At 50.0% G+C, this 18,427-nt stretch overlaps 3 protein-coding genes across 3 annotated transcripts; 1 reads left to right on the forward strand and 2 right to left on the reverse strand.

The window, feature by feature from the left end:
* Positions 1 to 3,590: 3,590 nt before the first annotated feature.
* Positions 3,591 to 5,342, reverse strand: PtA15_3A520 (uncharacterized protein; the record flags this gene model as incomplete). Its single annotated transcript, XM_053167498.1, has 7 exons — positions 3,591 to 3,639; positions 3,716 to 3,725; positions 3,914 to 4,451; positions 4,535 to 4,708; positions 4,836 to 4,896; positions 4,952 to 5,100; positions 5,181 to 5,342. The coding sequence occupies 7 exons, from the start codon at positions 5,340 to 5,342 to the stop codon at positions 3,591 to 3,593; spliced, it is 1,143 nt and encodes a 380-aa protein (XP_053018708.1).
* A 3,141-nt stretch (positions 5,343 to 8,483) lies between these two features.
* On the forward strand, positions 8,484 to 15,134 carry PtA15_3A521 (uncharacterized protein; the record flags this gene model as incomplete). The annotated part of the gene is made up of 8 exons (XM_053167499.1): positions 8,484 to 8,603; positions 8,790 to 9,008; positions 9,126 to 13,587; positions 13,671 to 13,788; positions 13,857 to 13,930; positions 14,085 to 14,637; positions 14,719 to 14,979; positions 15,062 to 15,134. 8 exons carry the CDS (start codon positions 8,484 to 8,486, stop codon positions 15,132 to 15,134), a joined length of 5,880 nt encoding a protein of 1,959 aa, XP_053018709.1.
* Positions 15,135 to 15,923: 789 nt separating this feature from the next.
* On the reverse strand, positions 15,924 to 18,104 carry PtA15_3A522 (uncharacterized protein; the record flags this gene model as incomplete). The annotated part of the gene is made up of 1 exon (XM_053167500.1): positions 15,924 to 18,104. The coding sequence occupies one exon, from the start codon at positions 18,102 to 18,104 to the stop codon at positions 15,924 to 15,926; it is 2,181 nt and encodes a 726-aa protein (XP_053018710.1).
* Positions 18,105 to 18,427: the final 323 nt, after the last annotated feature.

Consider the following 18,427-nt stretch of genomic DNA (forward strand, 5'->3'; position numbering starts at 1 on the left):
GAGAGAAGCATCCGGAGTGAAGCAGGTTTACCGGTAGGAGCGTACTTGAGTTCAAAATTGAGTCCGTAAGTTTGACGGAAGCCTTGAGCACAGATACGAGCTTTGTATTCTGTGACCTGATTGTCTGCCCCAAGCTTCTTGCGGTAGGCCCACGTCGAAGGGATAGCATGAATGCCAGGCTGCCTTGTCCTCTCGATCCAAACACCGTGAGATTTCATGTTTTCGATCTCCTTTGCCTCAGCAGCGAACCAAGAGGCGCTGTCGTCACAGGTCATAGCTTGATGGTGATTGCGAGGTTCAACAGTCGCTGCGGTGAAAGCGGCCGGCGCTCGACGAGGGAAGTTCCGAATGTTGCTTTGATCAATGCTGCTGTTGATTAGAGTTGGATGGCAAGGACCAATGACTTTGATCCTTTTGATAGCGAGTGGTTTGTCAGAATGAGGCTCGTTGCGGTCGGACTCTGATGATTGTGAGTCCTGCACATCTTGCTCATCCAGGTCCATTGGTTGTGGAATTCGAGAGGCCTCTTCCTGCTCATGAGTAGCGAATTCCAGGTCTTCGTCTTCAAATGGAAGCGGCTCTTCGTCAGTGATGGTTGGAAAGGGTGAGTTGGAAAACGGGCCGTAGCTTGAATGAAGCGCGGATAAAGACGGGAATACGGATTCGTCGAATAATGCATGTCGAGTCTCAATGATTTTCTTATCGTCTAGACGGATGATTCTGTAGGATGAATAGTCGTTTGAGTATCCAACGAGTATTCCTTCCCATGCTATTGGGTCAAACTTGCTACCTCGGAAGTTTTTCGGCTTGACCATCCAGGCTTTGCAGCCGAACGGCCTGAAGAATGATAAGGTTGGAATTTTCTTGAACATTTGTTCAACCGGCGAGATTCTGGATTTACTGAGGGAGGCAAGGCAGTTGGTTGTCAACATAGCCGTTTTGACTGCCTCCCCCCACCATTCTTTTGCGAGGTTGGATTGGACCATGAGGCATTGAGTCATATTGATTATTGTTCTGTTGGCTCTTTCAGCAACGCCGTTGTGCTGAGGGGTGTAAGGCGGCGCGACGTTGTGCTGAATTCCACACTCTTTGAGGTACGTTGAGAGTTGCTTGTTGCAGAACTCGCCTCCACCGTCGGTGATAAGTTTCTTGAGCGGGTATCTGGTTTGTTTTTCAAAGAACACTTGAAAATCGATGATTGCTTCGGCGGCATGTTTCTTCTCTTTGAGGAGGGTTACGCTGATAAAGCCAGTGTGTTGATCAACCAGGGTCAGGAAGTATTTGGCGCCGGCGTTCGTTGAAGGAGTAATCGGTCCAACTAAGTCACCGTGGACAACTTCAAGAGGGTGTTGAGTTTTATCAAAGTGCCCTTTGAAGGGAAGCTTTGTGATCTTGCCTTTCATGCAGGTATTGCAAGTGACCGAATTTTCTAGGTCCACACCGGGCAGAGCGTTCTTGATTCGAGCTATGCTGGAGTGACCAAGGCGGTTGTGCCAGGTTTCGAAAGGAGTGGTTTTACCGGAGTGAGAGCTGGCGGCTAGTGCAGTTATGATAGTGGAGACTGGTCCAATGAAGTGACCAAACTCGAGCACATTGTTGGCACGCTTGCACATGAAGATGATAGAGCCGTCAATCGTGACTTCCTGAGCAGATCCGGCCGTTTGTTTGATTGAGATGTTGTTGTTCATCAGTTTGACCATTGAGATGAGGTTTCTAGCCAGTCCTGGAACAAAAAGCGAGTCCGGAAGCTTCAGGGTTTTTCCGGTAGCCTGGTAGATAGTGGCGGTTCCACGCCTGACCGCGACTAGCTCGGCCTCTCCTTTTCCAGTGCTGATGGGGATGCTACACGTTTCAACGTCAGAAAAGAAATCCATGTCATTAAACATGTGGTGTGACGCCCCGGAGTCTAGGACTGGCCAAAGCTTCTGAGAGGTTGTTAGAAGACCAACGACGGTTCAGTTGGCAAAAGCTGGTCTCTCATAGGAGGATGAGGACGGTTGGGTAGGTGCAGTGTTGTTGGCGGTTGCTTTGGGATTGCGAACTGGTCTCTTTTCAGGGTGCAAGGCCCAGCAGTTTTCTTCTGTGTGATTGGCTTCGGGATTGTGCACGCGGTTCTTGCATCTGGGAGGCGGTCTAGTTCGGCCGTTGCTCAAAAGTGCAGTCGCTTGTTTTTCTGCATGATTAGGTTTGTGATGGGTGGCGTCGTCGTGGTTGGCAATGTCGCGGAGCGTTTCAAGCAGAAGATCCGAGTTCTCCATGAGTTCAATGTTGGATATAAGGGGGTCGGTTATCCCTTTTCTTTTCTCAGCAATCTTTGCGATGATTGTACCGCAGATGGTTTTCTCCGGGAGGTCAAAGCTTATGGCGTCAAACTGAGCCAAGCAGGATTCAACTTGTTCAATGAAGATAGTCAAGTCCCCGTCGTAGCGAAGGTAGTTCCACCTGGCTATGGCTCGCTGATTGTTGTGAGTGGTTCCTCGGCCATACATGCGCTTGATTTTGGTCCAGAGTTTGTATCCGTTTGTGTTTGCAGTTCCTCTGACAATTCCGTTGTAAATGCGGTCACTGAGCTTGGTTCCAATGATGTACGCAGATTCTCGGAGTTGCTCCCTGATGCGAGCAGCGGGGTCAAGACCTGGGTCATTCGCGAGAACAGAGTTGAGTTTCTTGTGTGCAAGGTATCCTTCCATGCGCTTGATCCAGAGGGGATAGTTACTGGTTCCTAAGAGCATGGGCAGGTTGTTGAGTTCATCTTTGGTGCTGGTTGTCGCCATTTCTAATTCCTGCTCCGTTGGTTGTGATTTTGGGTGATTCGTGTGAGCTGTATGTCGAGACTGTAAATCTGTAAGAATTCACAAACTGAGAGAATTTTATTTCTAAGTCAGGTTATATGTACAATGAAGAAAGCAAGAAGTGCCTTTTAGAAGAGCGAGATGAAGTGAGTTGTGCTCTTACCTGAGAGCAGGAACGCTGGCGCAAAAGAGTAAAGAAAAAGAAACAAGTGAAGAAAGAAAGCTAAATCGCTTAAGAAAGATCTGACAAGGAAAAGCGGTCTAAGTTTTTGAACAAGAAAGAAAAAGAAGAAGTAGGACGGGGATAGCGAGAAGCGCGGCGAGGACTTTGATAGCGGGATGATGATGAAATAGCTAAACTGGACAGCAGCGGCAGAACGATGAGAAAAGGAAGTTTTATGAGAAACTGTTGATTGAAAGATGTGTAAGAGAGATGATGGTGAGCTGAGAAAGACAAAGAGGATGGAAGAGCCAAGTTAGCCATCGGTCTCAACAAGACCTCCTTTTATAGTCTTTTTAGCTCAATCTCGTAGAAAAACTCTTACGGTAAGGCGACGGCTAGCCCAGTCAGAATGGTCCTGTACCGTCTAGGGGTTCATGTCTCATGGAGACATCCTGGTTGAAACCAGGGTAGTAGGAAGTGGCAGTTCGAACATCGTTGTCTGTAGACACGGTAACAAGCCAGGTTAGTTTTTTATGCCGCTCATTGGAGTGAGGTGGCTTGCTCAGGGTCTGGTTACTCACCAGAGGTAACGAGAGCCTCAGCGTCATCAGGCGAACTCTGACAAAACCTGGACTCTAAAGGAGACCAACAAAACATCCGAGAAACAACGAAAGAAACAAAGGCCTGATTTGAGATGTGAGATATGAAGGAATGGTGTCAGAGGATGTTGGGTGGAGGGGGTCTTGATCTTGGAGCGGACCAATAAATAACTTATTTGAACACTACCACCTAGCCTCAACATGAGCATGGTGGGTGCGTATGTTGGAGTCGAGGCCGCTACCACCATGGATACCTACAGCCGCTACCAATAGAGCAGTGCTGACATGTTGAGCGCGTACAAATTTAATCGGAGCAGTTTCTGTTGTCCAATTTCCAGCGCAGTTCCAGTCCGAATCACAAGAGCGGACCATGGCGTTGACGGTGGTATCGATGATTTTCTCAATTGCTTGCTTCATCGCCTGATCATTGGTCTCCCGGTGCAGGTATGCGAGATTTCGTGCGTAGATCGCCTTGAAGCCCTGTTGGTCACGATTACATGATGCATCAGGCTCACAGAGCTCTGCAATGATTCCCGAAGTATTGGAAGCGGCAAAGGTTCGTTGTGCGTAGTCGAAGTAGGGGCCGGCCATATCGAGATACTTTTGATCACCAGTTGCTCTATGCATCCAAGCGAGAGAGCCTAACCATTGTCCATAGTTATAGCTCCATTGGAACGTCGTAAAATCGGTGCAGTTCTTCACCGAGACCCCGTCCATTAATAATCCAGTGTGAGGATTCGCCAGGCCTGAGGATACCACCCAATCAATCATGCATTTCGCCTGTTCGAGGGTGTCGGGATCTTTATTGATCATGTAGTTTCGCGCGCCTTGTGAAATGAACTCGGAGTGGGTGATCAATGCTTTGTAGGATCCTCGGGGAACAGATCTGTCTCGGTACTAAAGCGATAGAAACAAAGCTTACATCAGTGCTGAAATTATGCATCACACTCGCATATAGAAAACACGGAACAAATGTGTACCCAGTAGACTCCGCCTCCGCACTTGTCGTCCTTCTGAGCGTAGACTTGTCGATAGGTCTTGTCGGCAAGATTAATCCAAGTCTCATTGCTGTTAGGTAGTGTAGAATCCGGACCATAAAATTCGGCAGCAGCGACAGCTGAATGCAGAGGGGGGTGAGCATGTCGAATCAGTGCCTCTCTTCATCAGTATCAAGACGTCAAGCGCCTCATCTCACCTGCCTAGGCAAGTGAAAAAATGTTTGTTTCAGCGTTCAATTGCGGACTTGTCTGAGGAAACAAAAAATATCTGAAGATTTCTTACCTGGCTGGGCCACAGAATGTCATCGTTCCATTGCTCGGTGGCCCCAGGGGCGATAAAATCACTAGACAAGCATAAGTCAGGTCATCGCTCGCATTTCAGATAGAGAAACGACTTACTGCAAATCATCATTCGATTGGTGGAACAAGGCTTGGGCCACAATGTCCAAGTACTTGTCGTCTCCGGTCCACCTGGCATAGTCAAAGTGCAAGCCCCAGATCATTCCGGATTCGTGCCATGGTGTAACAGTTTCGTCAAAGGTTCCTCTCTGAAATGAAAAGTTGATGAGTTTGATGCAATTAGGTATTTTGGCCGGGAACACCAATAAGTTGGGGTGCATTGACATACGGGGTTAGGGGTGAAGTAGGACATCAGATTTTTCATTGCCGCACACGCTGCCTCCGTCAACTCTTGAATGTTGCGCGTATCCAAGGACGGGGCCTTAAGAGACGCAGCCTTTGCAGAAACAGAGATTAAGGCGAGTCCGACGATTCCATGGAGGTAACGCATTGTCCTTTGATATCGATGGAGCCAAGCTTCCTGCTTTTATTTTGTTCAACTATGAATGTAAGAAAAAAGTTAGATCTTTGACTAGAGAAGGTAGGCCACGGCTTGCGTCAATTATTTATTCAAATCGACCAGAGAAGAGAACGACTATCAAGGAGGGAGATTGAGATGTGAAAGACTGATGGAGGTGAACACTGTCCGATCAGGAATCTTTCGCCTATTATGTTGCAGAGAAGATGAGAGCGAGCCGGAGCAAACGATGTGGGCCAAAATGAGCACTTGGCTGGCGTATGTACGGGTAAAATTGACAATTGGGCCGGGGAGATAACTCCCATGCAGTTTCCCAGGGACATGTGAAGCGTGAGAATCTGCCATTTACAACACACCCGCCACCAAAAGTGTGTATCCGCCATCTGGTTTGATGTGGTCTCCGCGTCTGCGTCATATTCGACGAGGGTGGTTGGTCATGTGGGTAGTAGCACGGCTTCAACAGCTTGTTATTCCAAAAATCAGGATCACAGCGGTGTCTGTGAAGGGCCGTTTGGTAGCCCACTGTGACAGTAGCTAGGGTTTGCTCGACAAAATTGACCTCTTTAGGCCGCCAGGGCTTCAGAAGGTTGTGGGCCAAGGTGGCAGGGTCAATTGCTACTCGGGGACTGACTCGTGACCTAGGGTGATCTAAACTAGCTTTTGCGATGATTGCTTTGCGGGGTAAGCACAAAGCGCCAAAGGGAGGTCGACTGAGGAAACAGGAAGTCTTCCGATCTAGAGACATGCGAGGAGATTCAAAGCGCTATAGGTTCCTACTACGAAAGACACAAACCAATGCTGCCATATAGGAACTAGAGCTCATTCAAAGCCCTTGGCGGTATGTTCAACTCACGAGTCGAGGTCAACGGAGTGCAGCAAGAGGTTGATGAGCGTGAAGAACGATCATCCGGAAGTGGGATTCGAATGATGTTGAGCGCGGCGAACCAGAGGAAAATGTTCTGGCTGGGTGCAACAAGGGTTTGAGCCGTATATCACTCAGGCGACCTGAGGGTTTAATAGCCACAAAGTTACCCAGAGCTTCATTTCTCGTTACAAGCCATTCCCATCGTTTAAGCGCACAGCCAAGTCCCCAGATCATGTAATCGAACTGGATGATTCATTTCCTCACGCGAAACGCAGTGAAAGGACATGAATCGTCCATACAGTCCTCAAAAGGCATCTGCATCCTGGCCGTGAGGACGCGTTGGTGCTGTCCTCGGATACCACGGAATCTGCCACCGGGTCATTCGAAGTTCACCCGATAACTGTGACGATGGGTCTACCGGGGCAGCCAAGTCTCCCTTGAACTGATAAGGAAGGAGAAAGGACCGGCTGGATCGATACCACCTCTTACTCACCTGATTCAGAAAGTCCGCAAGTGGGAGTGTTTACTGTGGCCGGGTGGGGAGCACCGAGAGTGGCGAAGGAAAGAGCCGGTGAAAAAGGAGCTGTGCCGAGCCCGACACGAGCCGAAGTGAAAGGAAGGTCGAAGGAGCAACATTATTGGTAAAGTCGGAGTTGGTAAGGATCTCTCCTGAATGAGTTAAGGCCTCTTTTTATCTCAAAGCTTTCTCCAAATGACTAGCCCGAGATGCGCATCTGCTAAAAGGATGAGGATTACCCGGGGTAGATATGTAAGCTGCACCGTAGTGATATTTGATGCACAACTCCCCCTTATGTGTTGAGATTTGCCTGATCATTTGGAATTCTTTCTTAGCCGAGTCATTTAATCCAGTTTTATTCACTGGTTTGTGCATTCGCAGCAGATGCAGGTAGACTCCATAGCCACACAAGGGATAGCCACTGGCCGCTGGTTCCGTTGTGTGCCTGTCCAGAAGGAGATATGACCTTTGGGACTGGAGATGTGTCCGGAGCTTTCCACTCCACAACCATCGCACGCAGCCCACTTTTTGAGAGCGGGCTCATGGGGTGCTGGCTGTCGAGGCTACATATCTGTTTAGGATCACCTCCACAGCATTGTTTTTCCTCGAAGCGTGGCTTTGGTTTGTGGCACTGCATTTCGAACTGGAACTGCGCATCCGACGCACCAGGAAGTACCAAGCCTGCGAGACCTCCTATCGCTGTAAGCGCCGAAGGGAGATCTTTTCTAACGCGTACTTACAGTAAAAACCAATATTAAGCAAAGGAAGCTCGCTTGAGGTTGTAGATAGCAACTTTCTGATAAGGATCGTTTCTATTTACAAAAAACCTTGCTCGAGTGTAGAATCCTTCGGCTCACAGAGCACCCCCATGTGTCGATATTTGGCGTTCGTCTGAACTCTTTGATGCCCAACTACCCAGTACACCGCAGAAAAGCCCATGTTTGAGTATTTCTAGCAGTTTGGGGAGGCTGTATCGGCAATGGACGCGGAAGAATGGCTGGGAGCCCATGGATAGCATGGATTGCAATGGGCGCTCGGGTCGCAAGTGGTCACAGCAGTGTATGGCGGGTTGCTGCTGGTTAATGTTTTGTTGGACTCTGCAGCCCATCCGTTTGCGTGTCCAGAGTTAGGAACCCGGTATTGAGATATTTTATGCCTGCTCGACTGATGCTAGTACCCCGTCTGGCGCCGGTGGCTGCCTTCTTCCGCCTCCTCCCAGCAACACAAGTGTGAGCGGCACGCAACACACGACTGTATGGTTTCTTTGCAAACCCCTTCTTTGCTTCTTCGCTCTCCCTGCTTGCGCCCTCGATCCCAAACTGACCACGAGCAATTCGTCTAGATTCCGTATTGAACCATTCTGTTTGGGATCCTCGATTGCCCAGACTCCGAGAGACAGGGTCCATTAATATCACCCTGGGTCAGGGAACACGGGTTATCCAGTAAACATATTTACGTCACACGCGAAGCCGTAAGCCCAAAACACCTTCATCCTATAAAACAAGCAGCTGGTCCTCAGCCAGCGAACGCGGCGAGGTTAGGAGTGATTGTACTGTAACCCAGTTGCTGGGCTACCCTCCGGCCGCACCAGACACCAGCGCATGTATTCAGCTCCGGGATGCCTGCCTGCTGTGAACTCAGCCGCAAACCAACACAAGAAGCAGAGAAGCTGATGAACAAAAACCCCATATCATAATAACCAGCACTTGGGCCCGCTTCGATCGGCAGAAACATGGAGCTATCCATCCAACGGGACTATCGATCATACCCAGCACCCATCAGCACAACCACCCACATCCGAAGGCCTGCTAATATCAGCAATACTAATAACATCAACAACCCCAGCACAGCAGCTAGCAGGCTCACTCGGCCGCGTTCAGCCTCCTCAGCCCCTTCCTCCTCATCTTCTTCCTCAACCGACTCAGACTCCGATTCTCATTCCACCCCCCAGCACTCCCATCGCCATCACCACCACCACGGCCGCCATCACCGCCGCTCTCGTGCACACTCACTCGCCTCGTCTTCCGCCTACTCCAAGCACTCAAACTCCCCCGATGACTCCTTCGAGCAACTCATCTATTCCGCCAACCCGTTAGCCCATCTCAGGCTAACCGAGTTCAACTCTCAATCGGTTATCAGGCATGGATTGGATGACCCGTCAGAAAACCCTGACTATCTAGACTCGGTCTCCAAGCCTTATCAATCTTACTGGGATCAATCGCCCTACAAAAATATCACGCCCTCCGATCTTGTTCAAGTAATTTACTTCACATCTCTATTTTTTTTCAAACGCGCCTCAGTCGTCGATCAATAAATACATACATTCATTCACTAATTTGATTCCTGCATTCATCGTCCCTCTCTTTCATACCAGATCCCACACTGGAGCCAACCTCCAAAGCTTCGGACCGCATGCGCTGCCCTATTCCTGTGCCTCCGTTTAGGTTTCGATCCTCCTGATATCGTCAAGGCTTCCCCTGCTCCCAAGCTAGAAGCTTGGACCGATCCCAGGCAGCTACCAAAGGAGAACGTCCTAGATACGATCAGCAAGCGACTCCAGACCCAGTTTGAGTCCCTAGCTCCCGCCCATGCACGCGTCAAGTTTAAGCCTTACGGAGATGTCTACGCAGAAGAGTTCAAGAAAACCTTGCTCGGCCTTCGCAAATATTCGAGACATGAACGCTGTCTGATCTATTACAACGGTCATGGTGTTCCTAAACCAACCCCCACCGGCGAGCTCTGGGTCTTCAACAAAGCTTATACTCAGTATATCCCCATCCGCCTGTTCGATATCCTTACTTGGGTCGGAGCTCCGGCCGTCTTCATATGGGATTGCAATAACGCCGGCCAGATCCTCTGTCACCTCACGTCGGCTGCTATAGAGAAGGACGAAGAACATGCCAACCATGAGCGCCAAAGGCTCAACCCCAACGCCCTCAATCAAGCCCTGGCCTCAGCGGATGCCAATCCACAGCATCCGCAATCCTCCGACCCAGCCTATCCGCTCCCTGCTTCGAGCAGCCAGCTCCCGCCGACCACCAATGCCTCAAACTCTCCGTGTGTGTCAAAGAAGCCCTCAGCAAACATCCTTCAGGAGACAGGGAATGTCCCATCACCAAGATATGTGCCGTTCACGTCGGAAACAATTCAGCTTGCTGCATGTCAGCCTGACGAGATGCTACCACGTGATCCCAATTTACCAGCAGATCTTTTTACGTCTTGTTTGACGTCCCCGATCGAAATGGCGCTGAGGTTCTATGTGCTCCGGAATAATTCCCAACGCTCCAGCTGGACTTCCACTGCTGAATTTTTTGAGGACCTGAGCAAACTTGACAAAGTTCCGGGCCGGATGGAGATGCGCCGGACACCACTGGGTGAACTCACTTGGATCTTCACCTCGATCGCCGATGCCATCGCGTGGAACCATCTCGATCGCCAAAACTTCACCAAAATCTTTCGCGGTGATCTGGTGCTTGCTGGTACCTTCCGAGGATTTCTGTTGGCTGAAAGAGTCATGAAAGCCTATGGCTGTACCCCCATGTCAACTCCAAAGCTACCCGCAACTCACCAATCTGAATTATGGCACACGTGGGATCTTGAAGTTGACATGTGTTTATCACAACTGACTGCAATTTGGAAGTCGGAAGCAGCCCGAGCAGACTTTGAGAAGAACAGGCATCATTACCCCCCAAACGCACTGACCCCTCAAATTCTCGCCTACAAGCCGTCGACATTCTTTTCTCAGCAGCTTACTGCATTCGAAGTCTGGCTCAAATTTGTCGTTGCTGAAAATCAGGATGAGAATGGCGAGAGGGATAAGGATCTTTTGAAGAGAAGGGAATCCCTTCAGTGGAGCTGTAACGACTGGTCTGGTGTGAATATCAACCAAGTTGAGATGACTGATTTTTCCTGCTCAAATCCAAACTCACAGACTAGTCCCCAGGATAGACGCTCTTCGGCCAGAGTCAACGGCAAAACTCCTCATTTGGCTGGCAAGTCTGGCCCGCACGTTTCATCGGCTTACGGCTCCTCCCAAACCGCCCAGACTCCTGAGCAACCAGCTGAAAGACCAATCCGATATAAACTGCCGACTGACATCAAGCGGTTTCCTCTCAACTCGCGCAAGGGAGATGACCTCTACCCACCATCACCACCCCAGCTACCAATCGTGCTCCAAGTCCTTTTATCTCCCCTTCACCGACTGCGAGCCCTAATTTTACTATGCAGATTGATGGATTTGGGGCCCTGGGCTGTTCACCTCTCTCTATCGATCGGCATTTTTCAATACGTTTTGAAGCTTCTGCAAGCTCCAGCCGCTGACTTGAAGCCGGTACTAATTTTCATATGGGCGAGGATCTTGACCGTTTATCCGGAGGGAAGGCAAGATTTGATGAAATGTGCTTCGCGACCCCTCGCTCGTCCAGAAGGACCAATTGAATATTTTATCAAGATCATGGCTCCGAACAGTATGGAACTGCCAATCGTCAATGTTGTTGACCACAAGGCGATGTGCGCTTTTATCCTTTCGATCACCTGCAAGAATTCGCGAGCCAACTCACATGCCATGATGCAATTCGGCGTTTTGGAGATCATCACCCATCGAATCAAGGAGCTAGTACCATGGCAGAGACAGTGGTATTTAATCCTTCTGGCACACATGTGGGAGGAGTCGGACGCTGTCAAAGGACGTGCGATCAAGATGGGAATCAATACAATACTCAGTGACTTGCTGACAGACAAAGTCCCCGAGGTCAGGACGGCGGCACTGTATGCATTTGGAACTCTGATTGGTGTCTCGACAAACCCAAAGCGAGTCGCCATTGAAGACCAGTTCCCCCCCACACCCGGCCGAACAGAGGATTCTGCTCCGAGACCGAACGGCACGTTCTCGAGTCGATCTCAGAATACATCGGCTGCGATGGTTTACCAGACCAACAAGCTGAGCAGTCTGAGCTCCAGCAATCCGGAACTCACCCTGCTGGGATATCAAGAGCAAGTTTCTATTGAGGTTGGTAGCGCAATGGCTTGTTGTCATTGTTCAACCGATGGATCACCCATGTTCCGGCAAGAGTTGGTTGTTGTACTGAGCGCACTAGTCGATCAGCATCTCGGCCACTTTATTGTGGCAGCTTTCGAGTTCATCAAGCAACAGGAGCGGGAAAAGTCAACCACGATCAGTAAGCTCATTCAAAAATATCAAACCGAGCGGCAACAAAAATCATTGGGGAAACGCTCGCCATTGGGACCTGATGAAAGCGATAAAGCTGAAAACATGATGACTGATCGGACTGCAAAGCTGGAAAAGTTGATCAACAAGTTGAAAGCAGATGAAGAAGTTCATCCCAAGGAGTCCTTACGAGCGTATTTATGGATGGAGTATACTAGTATCTACATCGTTTTACTCGATTTGAGCTTGGATCCTTCTGAGCAGGTTGCAAGGCCAGCCAAGGTAGTAGTCGATTACATTCATTCTAGGTTGCTAGACAGCGTATTAGGACAATTGCTAGAAATGGGGGTCGTGAACCAAGAAGAAGCCCTTCGGGCTGGCGTAGATGGCACGGAGCAACCGTCGGAGAGGTCGCTTGGAAGGCTTGGCAATCATAGCCATTCAAATCTCATCGCGTCTTCTTTTGCTTTGACCAGTTCTACTAACCCAGTCAGCCGAGAGTCGAAACGCCCAGCAAATAGCAATCACAGTGTGGCTAATCGCTCTTCTACCTCTGTGTTTCACTCACTGAGCACAGTCAACAACCTCGTCCCCAATTTCGTTAGGACATCAGGTTGGAAAACACCCTTTAATACCCTCAGTCGGTCGCCTGAGCAGGCGATCTTCAATCCAAACGAGCCGGTGGCTTCGACGTCATCACAGTCACCGCAAGATTCCGGCAAGACTGCTAGTGCTTTACGCAAGTCAGCCTCGCTGAACCCGATCATTCAGGTTGGACCCGACAGTCCCCAGTCAAGCCAACCATACAAAATGAACAACGGTTTCCCTCATGCCTCGTCTAACTCCTCGTCTCAGACTCAGTGCAGCACGGTGGGAGATCGACGCCTCCAGGGGCTCTCGACTAACCAGCCAATCGAGTCAATCATCGCTCACACCCGCGCCTCTGATCATATCCGTCGGCAAGCTAATCGCTCTTATCCTCTCCAACCCGCCTTCCCTTCGCCAACCAGTCCGACCAATCGATCCGGCACAAATGACGCTAGCTCTTCAACCGCCCCATCCGTAGTCAACCCTTCCCAACAGGACGAAGAAGACGAAGATCATTATCTCTACTACCTGGGCTTACACAACCTCGAGAAACTTCAAGCTGAACTGAACAATCGACAAGAGCCGAGCGAGCGACAATCAATGCTCCCGTTGCTGTCCGATTATTACCGATTGAGCTCGCACATTTTTCTGAAGCCGAAGATGACCAGCTCCGTGGGTGACTCGGAATCGGAATCGTCGGACTCGGATAACAATGAGGAACATGAGAATGATCAGCCGCGACAAACAACTGAACCAACGGAGTTTACCAATCAGCGCCCGTATGATTATCAGGTTATTCAGCCTCTCGTCACTAACCGTGCGAGGGAACAGGACGAGGACCACACTCATCCTCCCCCCTATTATCCAGTCCCACAGCATCAGTCGCCCCCACTGCAGCATCCTTCTCAACAGCAGCGTCCACCTCATCAACAGCAGCATATATCTCAACAGCAACATCTGCATCAACAGCAGCATTTCGAGAGACTCGACGGCGGCAGTCTTGAGAATATTAAAGACACATGGAGGAAACAACGAAACCTGAAAATCATCCTCGATAGTCCTACTCTGAAATCTCATCCTGGTTAGTCATCCTCCTCACTTTCCTCTTGCCGTTTGCACGTCGGAAAAAAACAAAAAACTTACTTAATTGTTATTCCGTCTCAGCTCCGAACGAGTGGGATCATCTGGTTTGCTCCTTCGATCATCCCATGCCGATCAATAACATCTTGATGCATCAGTTCGAAGATCAATTGATTTCTTCGGATTCAAGTGGTCACATCACGTCAGTCCTTGCTTCTTTTTCTTGACCAACAACATCACGATTGACCGACGTGTTTGCTTCTTTTTCAGAGTATACGATTGGCGATCGAAATCGATTCTCAACCGGTTTCAGCCGTCTCATGATCGGCTTGGGCGTATTACTAGTATGCAGTTGATCAATCAGGATAGTGTGGCGTTGTTACTGGCCAGTACTCGTAAGTTTTCTTTTGAGCTCATTTCTATCCCCCCAATTGGACCATATCATGTAGGCCGAACAACTGACCCGGCGGTTGTTGTCCCTTTTCGCGGAATGATTAGCGGACGGAAATGTGAGGATATTCCGAGACTACGAGGACCCAGGGAAGTTGGAAGTGGTGACTGCGTTCAAGGGGTTGCCGAACAACGAGCCGAGCAGTCTAGGAGAATCGGGTAGTGTGACGGATTGGCAACAAAGCACGGGCCTATTGATTGTCGGCGGAAATTCACGGGACATCAAAGTGTGGAACTCTCGGCGGGAGAGATGTGTGGAGGACATCAAGACGCGGTCGAACAGTTGCTTGACGAGTGTGAGCTCGGACCACCACTCGGGCTGGCTAATCGCCGCCGGGTTTGGCGACGGCTCGGTGCGGATCTTCGACCGACGCAAGCCCTCGAAAAACTCGATGGTCAAAGTCTTCAGAGCCGTCCATTCCTCCTGGTGCTCTAAAATCAAGTTCCAGGCAGGACATCGCAGAGAACTCTTCTCCGGCGACTCCACCGGCTTGGTCTCTCACTGGGACGTCCGCTTGGATTCTCCCCTACGGACCTTCCTGGCCCATGATGAAGGCATGCCCGCCCTCGATCTCCACGACCATTCCCCGATATTAGCCACGTTAGTCTTCTCTTTCTTCCTCAGACTTCACAAACAATCATGCAATCCCTAACATTTCGTTTTTTGGCTTGAAAAAAATAGGGGCTCGATGAATGGATGTGTTAAGATATGGGACTTGGATGAGGATGACCATGAGGCCGCTGACGAACAGGTGCCCCGGCTCCTTTTCAGTCTCGGAAGCTTGTACGACTATCCAGATCTGCCCCCGTCGAATACGAGCACGTCGACCCCCTCCCCCTTGTTCGGTGACTATGGCCAAAAAGGGAAGGCTCCAGTCACCAGCCATCCTTCGCGCGATGCGTTGTCCAGTATCTCGCCGATCACCGGCTTGTGTCTTCATCCGTGAGCCCCCCTCCCTCCCTCGATACTTATCTCACCCATCTTATTGACCTTTGTCTTTTTTTTTCTTGGGTGCTTTCGATAGATATCGCACGATAATCTCTATTGCCGATGGGAACGGGAAACTCAAGGTGTTCTCCACCGACACAAAAGTGTGATGCGTCTTTCGTATTCTTGGGTCGATTAATTTCTCCTTTTTTCATCACGTCTTTGTATTCTATATATATACCTAGCCTGAGTCTTGTGGCCTGTTGTGGCCTCTTTAATCTGCGCATATATCTTTGAGATCGTCACCGCTATAACGTACACCCACATGTTATATATACCGCCTCCTAAAAATGATTACCATTTTCTATATTTTTTTGTTGTCTCATCCCCGTGTTTTCGTTTTTTTAATTGTTTCTATCTTAGCTTGCTCTTGTGAGGTGTATTTGTATCTCTGCTTAATTTACTCGTCATGCCTATCCTCCACGTGCACATAAAACATGAAATAAATCCTTTTTGGATGCCCTTTGTGCATTCATGTGAGGGACAGCGCCCGTCAAAAGAACTTCGCGCACAGCGGAAATTCAAAAGGGGACAGATTTTTTTCGTCGAGTTTCTTTCTCATCAATCAATGCAGGGATGGATGAACTGTTCAACAAGGCGAGAGGAAATCTATGCTTGCTCAACGCTTTATGGGATCTATGCTTGCTTAACACTTTTTGGGCAAAGGAAAGGAAGGAGAATGTGCAACTGCCCTAGAAAAATAAATAGAAATGAGTCCCCGGTGGATGATTGAAATGCAAAAGATTAACAACTTTGATTCAATTTAAATGAAAACTTGCTGATTTTCTCAAGTTGGTAGGTAATCTAGTCTGGTGAATGGTCAAGAAACAATGTGACAATTAGCAAGCTGATGTCATTGTAAGCGGGCCACAAATCAATCCATCATACATACCTATCCTTCAGGTTTGTTGACTTCTTCGTATCGTAATCGTAGGGAAGTATTTTTGATGAAGGGACGAATAGCCGTAATAGAAGACGTTATTGAAGAGTTCTTTGACCTTCGTGTGGACACCCTGCTCGGTCAGATCCTCCGGCTTTCGGAAAATTCCAGGCCTCTGAGTGTCCATCCAATCGCCCAAATAAATCCATAGGAGCGCATGATACTTGATGGCAGCATCGGGCTTTGCCAGCTTTTTCTTGAGTTTTTTGATTGCTTCTTCCAACTCTGGATGATCACCGTGCTTGTAGGACTCTGTCAGTGAGTTGAAGAAGGTTTGGGCCGCGGCGAGTTCAGTGCGTAGGGACATCTTCTTCTCTTCCCCTCTTGGGACAATCGAACTTATCATCTCGACATAAAATAGATAGAGCGGGAAGACGAGCCGAGCGCCATCGTAATAGTTAAGGTAGGGATTTTCCAAGAAGTCTATCCCACTTTCCTGAAACCAGCGTCGATACCAATGCTCCTCATGATCCCTAAACTCGCGTAGTTTGATTGCCAATTTATCCCTTCTGGCATTTGGATCGTACACGATTAGGTCCCCGCGGCGGTTCTTATAACGCTGGAGAAAGTTGTGATAGGACGTTGAGAATTGATCCTCATGGATGACCAGTAGGCATTTTGGGAGCTTTCTGGCCCCTTCCTGCAGTGGATCGTTTTCCCTCTGTTCGAAGGGGTCCGAAGGTTCATTAGGGGCAAAGAGAGTCGAATCAAACACTAGTCTTCCCGGCTGAGCCAATGTTATTTCCTGCGGAAGTGATGTCAGTTGGCCTTCTGGTTCCCGAACGACCGAGTCCGCGTGGGCCGTGGTTGAGGAAAACAAGCTGATCAGGGCGTCCTGTAGGTTCCTCTGGGGGACAGGACGACGAGTCTGAGCTTTGACAATTCTCCCTGTTTGCATGAGCTCATAAAAAGGTCTTCGCTTCCGTCCGGAGGTTGTGCCCGGGGAGAGCGAGGAGGTATAATCCGACGCGGCGGGCTCGTGAGAAGGATCAGTGTCTGCGATCGTAGGGCTATGAGAAGGTGCCTGTGGACTATGAGAAGTTGCCTGTGAAGCCCTTGCCGCTGCGAAGCCATCTGGATCTGCTGTTTCATCTGTGAGAAGCTGTTCGAAGAAATCATTGTGCTCTGTGCCCCCAAACTCGGGTTGATATACATTTTCGGAGGCAAACGACATGTCCAGCCCATGAGCCTGAGAGTGCGCGGGACGTGTTCCAGCAGCAGTTGGGGCAGGGTGATGATCTTGTAGGGGATAGTTGTGGCTAGTCGATGGCCCGGCTGGAAGGCCGTAAGGGTGTAAATGGTTGGCCGAGATATAGTTCGAGACGAAGGGCGCGTCTGAAGGACCAGCGCCTGCGATTGCATGGCTATGGGAAGGTACCTGTGAAGCCCATGCTGCCACGAGGCTATCCGGGCGTGGTGTTCCGTCTCTGAGAAGGTGTTCCAGGTAATCGTTGCCGTGTGTGCGCCCGAAATCGGGTCGAGATAGCTCGTCGGGGGCAAACGACATGTCCAGCCCATGAGCCTGAGAGTGAGCGGGACGTGTTCCAGCAGCAGTTGGAGCAGGATAATCTGGTGAAGGATAGATGTGGCTAGTCGATGGCCAGGCTGGAAGGCCGTAAGGGTGTAAATGGTTGGCCGAGATATAGTTCGAGACGAAGGGCGCGTCTGAAGGACCAGGGCCTGCGATTGCATGGCTATGAGAAGGTACCTGTGAAGCCCATGCTGCCAGGAGGCTATCCGGGCGCGGTGTTCCGTCTCTGAGAAGGTGTTCCAGGTGGTCGTTGCCGCGTGTGCGCCCGAAATCGGGTTGCGATAGCTCGCCGGGGGCAAACGACATGTCCAGCCCATGAGCCTGGGAATAGCTATTGGCTGGTGGCCCGGCTGGAAGGTCGATGGGGTGGAAATCATCGCCCAAGAATGACTGATGGTGATCAGCGTGTTCAGTCGCCGTGGCCGCCGATGAAGCAGGGGGGCCGAAGATGGCGTCGAGCTCGGACCTGCGTGGTTCCCAACCAAAGTGCGTCGGCCACGGTTCCGGGCCTGGAAATGGAAAATGCATCGGCTTGCACCCGCCGAAGAGGAGGATTATCAGGAGAAGACCGGGCAACCGGATGCCTCTGCCGGAGCGATTCAGGGCCATTGTCGATCCAGTTAACTATATACCTCGCCGTGTTCCGCGAACCAAATTGGAGACTATGAGGTGCAAAGACTGCCCGGCTGAGGTTTCTCCAGAGCTTATCAGGCCGCGTAAAAAACTTCTCATTGGGCCATCGGCGGGCTTCAGCTGTTGTAAATGACGGACTCCCGACTTGCAGAACAAGTTTCAGGAGCTCAATTCAGGGCAGGAAAAGTACCAGCCGAATAATGCGTCGGATGATGACCCCGCAGCTTTCGCGCCGGATCAGATGAAGCAGATGCTACACTCAATGGGTTCAAATCTCGGTGCTGTCGCGCTGAAGGTTG

Source organism: Puccinia triticina, chromosome 3A (genome assembly GCF_026914185.1).
Source record: "Puccinia triticina chromosome 3A, complete sequence".
In the NCBI taxonomy this organism is placed as follows: Eukaryota; Fungi; Basidiomycota; class Pucciniomycetes; order Pucciniales; family Pucciniaceae; genus Puccinia; species Puccinia triticina.